Source organism: Stigmatopora nigra, chromosome 19, assembly GCF_051989575.1.
Source record: "Stigmatopora nigra isolate UIUO_SnigA chromosome 19, RoL_Snig_1.1, whole genome shotgun sequence".
Lineage (NCBI taxonomy): Eukaryota > Metazoa > Chordata > Actinopteri > Syngnathiformes > Syngnathidae > Stigmatopora > Stigmatopora nigra.
Genome location: NC_135526.1, coordinates 240,859 through 253,311, shown reverse-complemented (window position 1 = coordinate 253,311; position 12,453 = coordinate 240,859). Strand labels below are relative to the sequence as shown.

Genomic DNA, 12,453 nt, shown 5'->3' with positions numbered 1-12,453 from the left:
ACGTCTCTATAATAGAGGAGGGGGTGACAAGCTGAGCTTTATTTATGTGAGTACTTCCCATTGGTCTTTTCTTTATGGACGGCCCGATGAACAACCGGTCTGACCAACAACCTCGTTTCCCCCCCCCGAAAAGAAAAATGAAATGCATGTATTTTTTAGATGACACCAAGTGAACTATTCGCATTAAAAGTTGCCAAGTTGATGACAAACGGAGAATGTTTCATTGTGAGGGATGTCTTTGGGAGGGGGGCGCCGGAGCACGGCGAAGCACGGCGGAGCACGGCGGAGCACGGCGGAGCACGGCGGAGCACGGCGGAGCCATGTTTTGCCTGAGAATGTTTGCTTTGCTAAACATTTCTGTCCCGCCGTTTTTGCAGGGAGGGAAACTACTTTGCATGGCGAGGAATTAGATTGCAGGCAAACAATGGTTCTTATGAAATATGGCAACAGACGGCTCACCTTTGGCTCCTGGCGACTTTTCCCCAGGCTCATTTGCGTAAGCAGCTTTTTTTTTTTCTTTCTGCGGCACGCCAGGAAGAGGTGTTGCAGGAAACCCAAAAGCCGTGCTCACATTTAGAATAAACCCACCGTCTGACACTTTACAAATGGGGCCTGTCTTGTCTCTACCAAGAAAAAAATGACAATCCAGTCGACGGGTAAAAAAAAATGGCCTTGTGCTTTGACTTTGCTTACTTTGGTGACTTCTACGTCCGGCCGGCCGGCCGGCCTTTAGGCAGTTTGAAAAGTAAGCCATGTTTTGGATCGACGCCACGCCGAGTTCCTCGAACAACGATCAATCTTTCACCGGGCAAGCATTTGAGTTGCAGCCCGGTGACCCCCGCATCCTTTCTCCCCTCTTGCTGACGGTGCAGCGGCGTGGAGAACGGCGCCCCCCCAGCCCAGCTCGCCCCGGCGCCCCCCGGTCAACAATCGCCCCCTTTGTGCACACGGCCCGCTTTGTCTTTGGGAGCGCTCGCCTATTAAACATAGACACACACGAAATAGAAATTGTTTTCATGATAACGGGCATTAGACAGTGTGTGTATGTGGGAGGGGTGTAAATGCTTTTTGGTTGGACTTTAATACTTCAAAAAGTGGGTGGGGCGGGGGCTGTAAATACGTGTTGACTGGGCTTTGCAAAAAATGTGACGAACAAACAAGTTTTTCTAATATGAGAAGGAGGGCTTTTTGTGAAGTCTGAGGTAGATTTGACTCATTTTATCTCTTGTCATTTGGCCACATTTTTGATGTTCTGAGCAGACATTGTTTCGCTGACTAATGCAGCAGCATCTGCACTACAGCAGTTAATAGTTCAACTTTTGATATTGCTCACCTCTAGCGTCTATGTTTAAGCATTACACCAGCGAAATGCAAACCGTGTAGTGTACAAATATTTCTTTCCCAAGGCACACAAAAGGAGTCAATCGGCATAAGCTATTGGAAGTCTAGACTAAAGCATTTCAGCCGATTCAAATGCATGATTTATCACAAAGTTCCAAATGAGACTGCTCTTGGTTTATACAGACTTGATTTATTTTTGGCAACCAAGTCAGATCTCTCAATGTTCGTGTTTGGCTGCTTCCAGATTGTTTTTTTATTCTTCATGTTTCAATTCTCAAATGACATCATGGCACTTATTTGCACGATGCAAGTCATTTTATTGTGCTTGATGCTTTAGTCAGTGCGTCCAAGACTCAATACATTGAACTCATTGGGTGAATTTAATAGCGTTTTATGTACATGATATCGAAATGAATGAAGGTGATGCGCAACAAATGTCAAACTGATTTCGTGGTATGATTTGATGCAGTGTTTTTATTCTCATCTTTTTGCATGGTGCTGTTCTCCTTTTTTTCCCCTCCTCCTCCTCCTCCTCCTCCTCCTCCTCCTCCTCCTCCTCCTCCTCCTCCTCCTCCTCCTCCTCCTCCTCCTCCTCCTCCTCCTCCTCCTCCTCCTCCTCCTCTTCTTCTTCTTCTTCTTCTTCTTGCTCTTCTTCTTCTTCTTTTTTCTTCTTCTTCTTCGTGGCTTAACGGTGCAGCGCAACACACTGGCGGCGGCGGAGAATAATCAATTCGGCCTTGAACGCACGCACGCACGCACGCAGCTGTGTCTCTTCTGCCAACGAAGCGAACGAAACGGACGAAAGGGACGAAGCGGACACATTATTCGGCGTCGATGGGCTGAAATGGGACCGAAAGACGATTTGGTGGATTGCTCAACCGAAGGGAGAAAATCCCGTGCAGCAGCCATGAAGCGGAGGGTGGATGGATAGTCTCCTCAGCCTCCGCCTCCGTCTCCGTCTCAGCTTGAGCCACCGAGACCGAAACGCTGGGCTCCGTCCAAACATCTCTGCATCATAGCACCTCTTTGCTTGCATGCTCTTCTGGATTTGCATTTGCTGCATCGCCGATCGACCGTCTCCTCTCGGGTCTCCATTTTTTTTTTTTTTTTTTTGCTTGTTGCAAAGTGCACGGTGGATGGAAGATGCATCTGCTTTGAGGACATCCCCCCCGCAACCCCTCCTCCGGATATCAATTCCTGCCATGACAGGCAGAGGACTGCTCTCGACCGCGGCTCGGCCGCTTGTCGACGAGGCGGACTGACTGACTGACTGACGGACGGACTTGATTCGAGGACGTCGCTCGTTCGCTCGCCTCTGCGGCGGATGCCACTCTGCCGCCGCCGGAGCCTCTCCACACACACAAAAAAATAAAAAAAAACACCCAAAAAGAAATCTAAATAAAGCAAGTGCTCACGCCAAACAAGCCGCGATTGCCACTCAGGGAAAGAGGAGAACGAAAACATGTCCTCTCGATCTGCATTACCGTCTGGGAACGACAGGAGTACCGGAGACCATGTAAGTACAGATACAGCCTAAAGCCTCTTTTTGGGGAGGGGAGTAATGGGAGGGGGGATTGGGAGGGGGGGCATTAAATGCCTCCTTAAAATTCGCCCATCATCATTTTTTTTTTTGGCCTTTACTGGGCCTAACGCCTTCCCTGCTAGGTTTTCACTACAAGGATTGAATGGGCGTTCTGCTCTGTTTTAACACCACCGTCTTAGACCAGATGTATGTCAAGAAATATATGGAATAGGATTAAAAAAACAACAACGGGCTAACCTTGAGTGCTTGCGCGGATGCACACACTAACGCACACACACACTGATGCACGCGCACACACACACACACACACACACATGCCGGTGCATGCAACAACCAATTTGCGCAGAAAGCCTTAAAAGCAGCTGTCACGTCTCATTACACGAGACGACGGTGACGTCCCGATGCCTCCTCGCCTCTTTGCCGCTCGGCGGATGCACCCCCCGCATGCATTCTGTGCGGGGGCCAAAACAAATGGCCGGTGGACTCTACCCGAACGACGGCGCCGAGTGACGTGCCGTAGTCTGTGCTGGCGCGGGCTGCCGTTTAGCGCCCAACCCCACGGCCGGCCGCTCGGTGGGTGTCAGACGGCGCCGCTCGCCACATCTACGGCACCCCCGTGCAGCCCCATCTATCCGTCCGTCTATCTGGTGTGCGACACCGGCATGTAACGTCGGCGGTACCAAGAGTCCGTGCGGCCGTCGGTCAACGGAGCCGGCGCCAGCGGAGCTTTTAGCCGCAAAAGTGGTTGGAGCCCATGTTTTTGTGTGCCAGTGAGTTGACCGGACGCATGACCGATGATGAATTCCCATCCGGGCTTTCCGGCAGAATGATCTGGATGATGTTTTCCGGCGTCAAGTCGACGTTGGCCTTGGCTGGCTCTGCGGCCTTTCCCCATTCCAGTCCGTCAGACTCCTTCTGTCAAATTCCATAGTGGAATGGCCGTTGCAGTTTGTCTTTAGTAAAAGAAACACGGCCGGGTACCTCTGCCTATATGGGGAGTTGGAACAAAATAGGCCGTACCTTGTAGATGGGGGGGGGGGCGTGAGAAGAAGACTGACTTTGTGTATGGATGGCATGCTGGGAGAATGCGAGCGTGTTGCCTGGAGGCCCGCAAGTGGCCGGGGACTACTGTGTGGGCATCTGTTCCTTTTTCACTATAAGCTCCTTTTATGGCTTGCTCCGAGTGCCTTCACCTACTTCTAGTAAATCCAACGTCCTCGGCCTTCCGTCTGGGACTGTGTGGAGTTTGCCGTGATGGAAAAGGCTAATATGGAATTGTTTCAAAGCTCAAAGGGGCTTAAAAATGAGTGTGAGTTGTCCTAAAATGTGTTTTTTTTCCCCCGTTTGTTTTTTTCAGCATGTGTTATTGGGGGCCAGCCGTTCGGACAAGGCCACCAGTCAGTCGAGCCGCTCGCTGGGCGCCCGCTGCCGCAACTCCATCGCCTCGTGCTCCGACGAGCAGCCGCACATCGGCAACTATCGTTTACTCAAGACCATCGGCAAGGGAAACTTTGCCAAGGTCAAGTTGGCGCGCCACATCCTGACGGGAAAGGAGGTAAGAGACGTGAGACGGACGGCCAAGGCCGACGCCAAAGGCCAGAGGCCAAGACCAAAGACCAAAGGCCAAAGGCCAGGAATGGCAGAAACCCCTTCAAAAAGAACTAAACATTTCCCTTCTTTTCTTTTCAGGTTGCAATAAAAATCATCGACAAAACTCAGTTGAATCCAACCAGCCTCCAAAAGGTACGTACCTATTTTTGAAAGCCTACTTCATCAGACAGCTCATAAATGTATAAAGTAATGAATAAATGATGTGAAAATGGCACATCAAATGCCAACGGCATAAACCGATGAAGATACATTACTTTGCTATTGTAATTGTAGTCTCTAGCTTTAGATAAAGATATACAAGACCTATTGCCTCAAAAGTATTGATTTTCTTAAATACAAGAGACCATAGGCTCCATTTTTTTTACAAATTCTTTTTCTGAGAGAAATCCAATTTTGACTCCATGTAGTCTTCGTCCGTCTATAGCCCCGCCCCCCCCCCCCCCCCATCTGTGATGGCGTCATGATAGTAGAAGCGGCCCATGTCGCCATATTTGCCCTTAATGCTGCTTCTATGCACATATGGGCCAAAGTGTCTTGCTCATTGAAGCGCAAATCTGTCACTGACGTACTCTGCGAGCTGCTTTGCTCGGGGCCACAAGTGGAAGAAAGAAAAAACACGAAAAAAAAAAAAAAACACAACAATCCTCAATTTTTGCGGGCTGGAGGAATACAAAATTTGTGTTGTTTTCTCCGTCACTGTAAACGTCTTCATGGGAACGCGCCATCATAAATAAATGAGACGCTTTTTTTCAACAACAAGACGCGCGCAGCACGTTTTGACAATGATTCCATAATGTGCTTTTCAACGTCCCACTGTTGCGTTTCCCATACAATGATGGCCATGACCTTGGCGGCTTCCTTTTAAGCCTACACTGGCACAACGCAATTTTCTTTTTACGCTATATCAAAAAGACATCATCCCTCCCGCTTGGTTATTTTTTTTCCCCTGCATGCTCGACTTCAGGTGTTTACGTGGTGGATTAAATGCTTGCTTCCCATTTGGACCTCATCCCGTTTTCCCGGTTTTCCACCGACCGGCTGTTGCGATGGTTGGACTTGTTTGGGAGGGAGGAAGGATTTGGCATTCTCCATTTTATCCTTATCATTTGATTTTTTTTTTTTATCAGAGAGCCGGCACTCATTTTACGTGATTGCGCGGGATGCTACGGCGGCACTACACATCCCATAATTCACACCAGCGCGGCCGGAGACGGCGAGAAAGGTCGTGGGGCTTAATACCTGGGTTGCTACGGCAACAGTGACGTTAGCCTCGGCAATGGGAGGGAGGGGAGATGGCTCCAGACGGAGTGGGGGGGACGGGGGGGGGGCACAATGGACAAATTGAGAATTACAACCAAAAATAAAAAGAAAGAAAGTATAACTGCCGCTAATCTCGCCTCGAATGTTGAAATAAATCATTGTCATTAGCCGTGAATATTGTTATTGACCAATGCACCTTATTTCTTTTCAGCTCTTTCGGGAGGTACGGATAATGAAAGGCTTAAATCACCCCAACATAGGTGAGCCAGGCTGGAGAAGAGTTGCAATTTAGGTCAAGCGGGCTGTTTTCCAAAGTTGGACTTTCCTTGAAATGTCTTTCTCTCCTTTTGGGCCCACAGTGCAGCTCTTTGAGGTCATTGAGACCGACAAGACCCTTTACCTGATCATGGAGTACGCCAGCGGAGGTGAGTATATCGCACTGGGTGAGGTTTTGCAGCGCTAATCGGTTAGCATCGGCGCCCTTTAAATTGGGATGGGCCAACGTGAGTGACACTTGAAATACACTCCAAAATAAGGCCATTTTTTGGACTCCATCACAGGTGAAGTATTTGACTACCTGGTGTCACACGGAAGAATGAAGGAGGTGGAAGCCAGAGCCAAATTTCGACAGGTAGGAAAAATGACAACCTATTTTAAAAATATACAGGCCTTTTGACTAAAATGTTCATTTTTTTCCTTCCTCCATTTGTTGACAGATTGTTTCCGCCGTTCACTATTGCCACACGAAAAATATCGTCCACCGAGATTTGAAGGTAAGAAAGCGGAGAAGATGTTTTGGCCACAATTGGGGGGGAAAAAAAAGAGGATTAAGGCGAGCTAGTTCCAGTCATAAGCTCAAAACTGGTCTTAATCTCGCTGTGTGAAAAGGCCGCCGCCGCCGTTTCTGCGTCTTAATCGCACAGTACGGAGAATTTATAAATGGGGGGGGGTTATTGGCATGTCTTGTGGTAGATTACAGTACACGCAGGAGTGGCGTCAACGCGTCACAGCGGCCAAAAAAATCCAAACTTTTGGATTTTGTGACGCTAGCGGTGTCCAAAAATAAAGCGGAATCTCATTTTCGCTGACAAAAAGATGGCCCGATTTTATTGACTTGGTTTGATCCAAAATGCGTATTATTTGGCCTAGTCCACGACGGAAGATTGGTCATATTTGGCAGCTCGGAGGTTGTGCGGTGCCTCCCTCCTGTTTTCCACCCGTCTTTCATTTGTAGCTTTTGTCTTTTTCTAATGTCAGGCCATTTTTTTTCTTCCCCTCTCTCCACCACCCGGCGGCCTCCTTCCTCTTCCTGTCGGGCCAGGCGGAGAACCTCCTGCTGGACGCCGACGCCAACATCAAGATCGCCGATTTTGGTTTCAGCAACGAGTTCACGCTGGGCAACAAGCTGGACACCTTCTGCGGCTCGCCGCCCTACGCCGCCCCCGAGCTTTTCCAGGGCAAGAAATACGACGGGCCCGAAGTGGACGTTTGGAGTCTGGGAGTCATTCTGTACACGCTGGTCAGCGGCTCGCTGCCTTTCGACGGACAGAATTTGAAGGCGAGTCCACCCGAACCATTCGTGACCAGCGTACGTCTGCGTCATTTTCAATGTGGTCTCCCGTGACCGACTCCCCCACCCACCCACAGGAACTGAGGGAGCGCGTGCTGAGAGGAAAGTACCGCGTGCCCTTTTACATGTCCACCGACTGCGAGGGCATCCTCCGCAGATTCCTGGTGCTCAACCCCGCCAAACGCTGCACCCTAGACGTGAGGATGACGCCGCCGGGTTGAAAGCCACCGGGGGGGGGGCCACCTAAAACTCTTTTTGTGTGACTCCGCAGCAAGTCATGAAGGACAAGTGGATCAATTCGGGCTTCGACGGGGAGGACCTGAAGCCTCACATAGAACCGGTGGAAGACTTCAGCGACCCGGCCCGTATCGGTGAGTCATTGGCGGGGCGAGACGTGGCGGCGATGGGCCGGCCTTTTTTCTATCCCCTTTTTTTTGCCTTTCAGAGGTGATGGTGGGCATGGGTTTCACCTCGGAGGAAATCAAGGATTCTCTGCTCAATCAGAAGTACAACGAAGTGACCGCCACCTACTTGCTGCTGGGCCGCAAAGAGGTGAGTTGACGGGCCCGGCTTTCAAATCCCCCATCGCTTCTTTCTATCTTTACAACCTGGTCTTAGTCATTTGAGCCAAGTGCCGTAATCCCTCCATTATCACTACGATCGCGACTTCATCACTTTGTGAAACAAACGGCGCAAACGTCTTTTGTACGGCAGGAGGGCGGCGAGGCCCGCTCGGGCAGCAGCCTGTCCCTGGCGCGGGTTCGACCCGGCCCCATCACCAACGGGACCAACAAGCAGTCTTCGACGGCCAGCGGCTCGTCTTCTTCCTCCACGTCGTCGTCGTCGCACAGCAAGACGCAGCGAAGCGCCTCCACCTATCACAGGCAGCGACGGCACAGTGACTTTTGTGAGTATGGCTCCGCTAGGCGCCGCTCCGCTAGGCGGCGCTCCGCTAGGCGGCGCTCCGCTAGGCGGCGCTCCGCTAGGCGGCGCTCCGCTAGGCGGCGCTCCGCTAGGCGGCGCTCCGCTAGGCGGCGCTTCGCTAGCTCCCGACTCTGACCTTCCCCGACAAAAAAGGCGGGCCTTCCATGCCCGTCATGCACCCCAAGCGGAGCCCCACCAGCACGGGCGAGAGGGAGCTGCGGGAGGGGCGGATGCCTTCCCGCAAGGCCAGTTGCAGCGTGATGGGAAGCCACAGCCTCCCGCCGTCCAGTCCCATGGTGAGCAGCGCCAACAACCCCAACAAGTCGGAAATACCCGACCGGCGCAAAGACATGACCGCCACCACGGTGAGTTGGGAGTCGCCACTTTCATTTTCATGCCATAGCAGTCATGCCAAAGCCTAAGCCCTTTTTGGTTGTTTTGCCAACTTGGAGCAATGGTGCGTCAATGTCTTCTTTTCCTTTTTTCAAGAACAACATCCCCGGGAGCGCCATGACGCGGCGAAACACGTACGTGTGCACGGATCGCTCGGGAGGCGACAGGCACTCCCTCCTGCAGAACGGCAAAGACAACAGGTACTTGACTTTTTGGACCTTTTCGGGTCCCCTTTTTGTAACTGGCGGGCTCGGCAGCTCCCTGGGCCACCGGGCGTCGGCGGCGGCGGCGTCTCCCTCCACGCTGAGCATCTCCGGGGCCGGGGCGTCGTCTTCGTCGGAGCGGTGCCGCCTGACCCGGGGCTCCACCATCCGCAGCACCTTCCACGGGAGCCAGTTGAGGGAGCGCGGGGCGGCCGTGTACTCGGCCCCGCCCACTTCGCCCACCCTGTCCCACCACGACGGCAGCTCGCTGCCCCACGCTCGCACCAGGGCCACCTCCAACCTCTTCACCAAGCTGACCTCCAAACTCACGCGCAGGTAGGCGCTGGCGTTTACTTGACTTTTTGTCTTTTTATACTGCGGACATTGTTTTTAGGACCTCATTCTAGAGTATTTTCTAATCACTCTGTTGACATGCTTTGAATTTTTCTTTGAAATAATGGGGCAAAAAGGAGGAATGATTTTTAGGAAGGCCTTTATTTTGCACCGAAGCCAGCCAGTGTAAAAGTTTTGCTCCCCGCCGACGGTAATGTCGCCGCGTAGCGTCGTCTCCGTCCCGGGATTATCTGTCGGCGTCCCTCCTTCGTGTGGCTTGTCATAATCGCACGTGTCTAATCTAATCAAATCTCCGCTTCATCCTGGCCGCTCAAGCCGGGCAGAGGAAAGCGGGCCATATTTGGAAGCTTTCAGCTTCTAAACCTGGGAGGCGGGAACCTTTATGAAAGAGTATGTCTGGTCGTAGGTACGCGGTCAAAAGAACAATCGCGGCAAAATAAGCCACCCCTACTTTCTTATATATATATATCTGTAGCATGTATTGTGTGGCACCCGTTGGGGGGCACAAGGCTCGCCCCCAACACCCCCCCCCCCACCCCCCCACCCTTGACTCCCTCTCTCATTGTGCTCTCTGGCGGCGGCGGCGGCGACTTCAGGGTCAACCTGGACCCGTCCAAACGCCAGGGCTCAAACAAATCCGTGTCGGGTTGCACTCTTCCACAAGGATCGAAAACCGTTAGTAAGTGTTCCCTTGTGTGTGTGTGTGTGTGTGGCCGCTTTTTTTTTCCGACGTCTGCATGAGTTTCTTTACGGCAAAGACGCTTTCTGGCGCGGCGCGTTTTAAGCACGTTCAAGTGTTTGGCATGAGCACCCTTTTCATTGCATTCATTTCATTGGTGGAGGGTCATGGTTGAGCGTGACCTCTTGACCTTTTCCACTATTCTCTGGTGACATTGAACATGCCAAAGAAGCGAAAGGAGACCAAACGTATGATTCATAAAAAAATGGATGGATTGATTGATGAGAAAGATGGCATTTGCATACGTTGGTATGTTTTCAATGTGCCCAGGCAGTTTTCCTGCTCAAGTTGTGCTTCATGGCTTGAAACTCATGGAATGTTTGCTTTTTGACGGGCGACTAGAGATCAATGCATGTTTTCATATCATATGTGAGATGACGTCCTTTTGACTTTGCGTCTCTATCTTTCAGGGTCACAAATGAATCTGAGGGAATCAGGAGATTTGCGCTCACAAGGTCAGTGTGTTTCTTCTCGTTGTGGCCGGCCGGCCATAAATACATACTAGGTTCAAAATCCAACCGCTAACTTAGCTTAGCTTACTTTGCATGCTGTCAAAGTCCAAGGATGAGACATTGCTAATTGTTAGCATGGGGCAACACTTTGGCTTTAAACAGACAGACGTGGGTTGATGAGACGGTGGGAAAATGTCCCCGATGGCGAGTGTAATCGAGTCCGTGCTTTCCAGTTGCCATCTACCTGGGCATCAAAAAGCGTCCGAGCCCAGGGCCCTCGGACGTGGCTGGGATCTGAGAAGCTGCGGGCGGAGCGGACCCACCGGGCCTAGCGGACCCACCGGGCCTAGCGGGCCCACCGGGCCCAGTGGGCCGGCGGGGCGCACCGGGCGCACCGGGCGGGACCCCACCCAGGTGGTGCTGGCTCTGCGGGAGGCGGCGCTGGGCTGCGGTTGCCAGGTGCGCCACGCCGGCCCCTTTCTGCTCTCCTGCAGCCACGGCGCGGCGGGGGCCCGCGCCGTGGCTTTCGAGGCCGAGGTGTGCCACCTCTCCGCTGGCGCCTCCGGCACGTCCAACGGGGTGCGCTACACGCGACTCTGGGGGGCGCCGCTGGCCTTTCGGGACGTGGCCACCCAGATATCCAAGGACTTGGAACTGTGAAACCGGGGTCCGGCGACCGGGGTGGGCTTCGGGCCAAGGTCCGTCCGACCTTGGGACGGTAACAGACTGGGGAGAAAAAAAAAAGTGGCAAGTACGATTTCCCTTGACTATGGCCCGCCCCCCTCCCCCTGCTTAACCCTGACAAAGACACGCCCACACCGAGTCAGCCCCTCCCAATCCCCTCCATCCAACTTCCCCAACCGGACCTGGATCTGACTGAATCTAGTTTGATATTTTTTACGACGACTCTAGCCATAATTCTATTTTTTGTTGTTGTTGTTTTGTTTGTTTTTAATTTATTGCTCCGATGGTGTTTTTTCCGCGTTCTACTTTTTAGCGGTGCCCAAAAACACGGTGGTCGTCCCGTCTTTGGCCCAGCGGCCCCTCATCCAACACCGTATATATAGATATATATATATATATATATATATATATATATATATATATATATATATATATAGAGAGAGAGAGAGAGAGAGAGAGATGCTCCTCTTTCCGTACGCTCTTGAACTTTTTTTTCATAGAATTTATGTAATGGCGGACGTAACGTCTAGAGATGGGCGTGGCGTGGGTCCACGCGGCAACCGCGGCGGATTAAGGTCAACGGGGGCAGGGTCGGCCGGCCGGTCGGTCAGAAGCTGACTAATACTAATGAGTGTTCAGCTTAACGAGGTAGTGGCTTTTCAATCACATTTGCGCGTGGCAAATGAGGCGAGAAAAGGAAAAAAAATGGGAGCTTTTCTTGCAGCGCTTCGTCTTCTTCTTCTTCAGGTCAAGTGTAGGGAAGAGCCGTCCCGTCGTACCCCCGTTTTCTTGTGACTGCTTGTCTTGATTAAGGAGCGAGCGCACCCACCCACCCACAGCGTGGATGGGCCAGCGTGAGGCCTATCCCGGCTGAACAACAAAAAAATAATAGCCACGACCATTCGCGACGACTTTAAGGCTGTTTTCCGTGCAAATGATGGCGTTTCCTCCAAACGGTCCGATCAGGGATATCCCCGCTAGCCAAGGCTAGCCAAGGCTAGCCAAGGCTAGCCAAGCTTATTGCTATTTCCTTTGCCATTTCCATCCAAGTCAACCTTCTTCTCCACCTCCAAATTTGCACTCGTGCTTTCATTTGCTTCAACTGTACATAAGACAAAATTAGGGAAAGATCTGGCTCGCACTCCCCATGGTGGCCACCACCAACTCTGCTCTTGGCGGGCTCACCACTAAAGTGGAGGAGCCCAGTAGCAAAATATAGCAGAGCAAATAACACTGGTGGTGGTGGTGGTGGTGGCCCGGTCGGTCGGTATTCAAACTCGTCCTCTGTCCTCTCTTGATGGAAAAGGAGGCTCAGGATGGCAGGGTGGACCTATTTCTTCTTCTTGGTCCAGTTGCTTTTGGGGTGAAGGACCCCTGGC

At 51.9% G+C, this 12,453-nt stretch overlaps 1 protein-coding gene across 2 annotated transcripts; it reads left to right on the top strand.

The window, feature by feature from the left end:
- Window positions 1-1,995: 1,995 nt before the first annotated feature.
- mark4a (MAP/microtubule affinity-regulating kinase 4a) lies at window positions 1,996-11,476 on the top strand. 2 transcript variants are annotated; one of them, XM_077741132.1, is made up of 18 exons: window positions 1,997-2,857; window positions 4,242-4,439; window positions 4,574-4,627; window positions 5,967-6,015; window positions 6,115-6,180; window positions 6,316-6,386; window positions 6,472-6,528; window positions 7,077-7,313; window positions 7,403-7,522; window positions 7,597-7,696; window positions 7,771-7,877; window positions 8,040-8,232; window positions 8,403-8,614; window positions 8,739-8,842; window positions 8,900-9,181; window positions 9,796-9,878; window positions 10,349-10,393; window positions 10,624-10,764. In XM_077741132.1, the coding sequence occupies exons 1-18, from the start codon at window positions 2,804-2,806 to the stop codon at window positions 10,686-10,688; spliced, it is 2,097 nt and encodes a 698-aa protein (XP_077597258.1). In that variant the 5' UTR covers window positions 1,997-2,803; the 3' UTR covers window positions 10,689-10,764. The 2 variants fall into 2 exon arrangements, with proteins under 2 accessions (XP_077597257.1, XP_077597258.1); XM_077741131.1 differs by lacking the exon at window positions 9,796-9,878 and having other exon boundaries at window positions 1,996-2,857; window positions 10,624-11,476.
- Window positions 11,477-12,453: the final 977 nt, after the last annotated feature.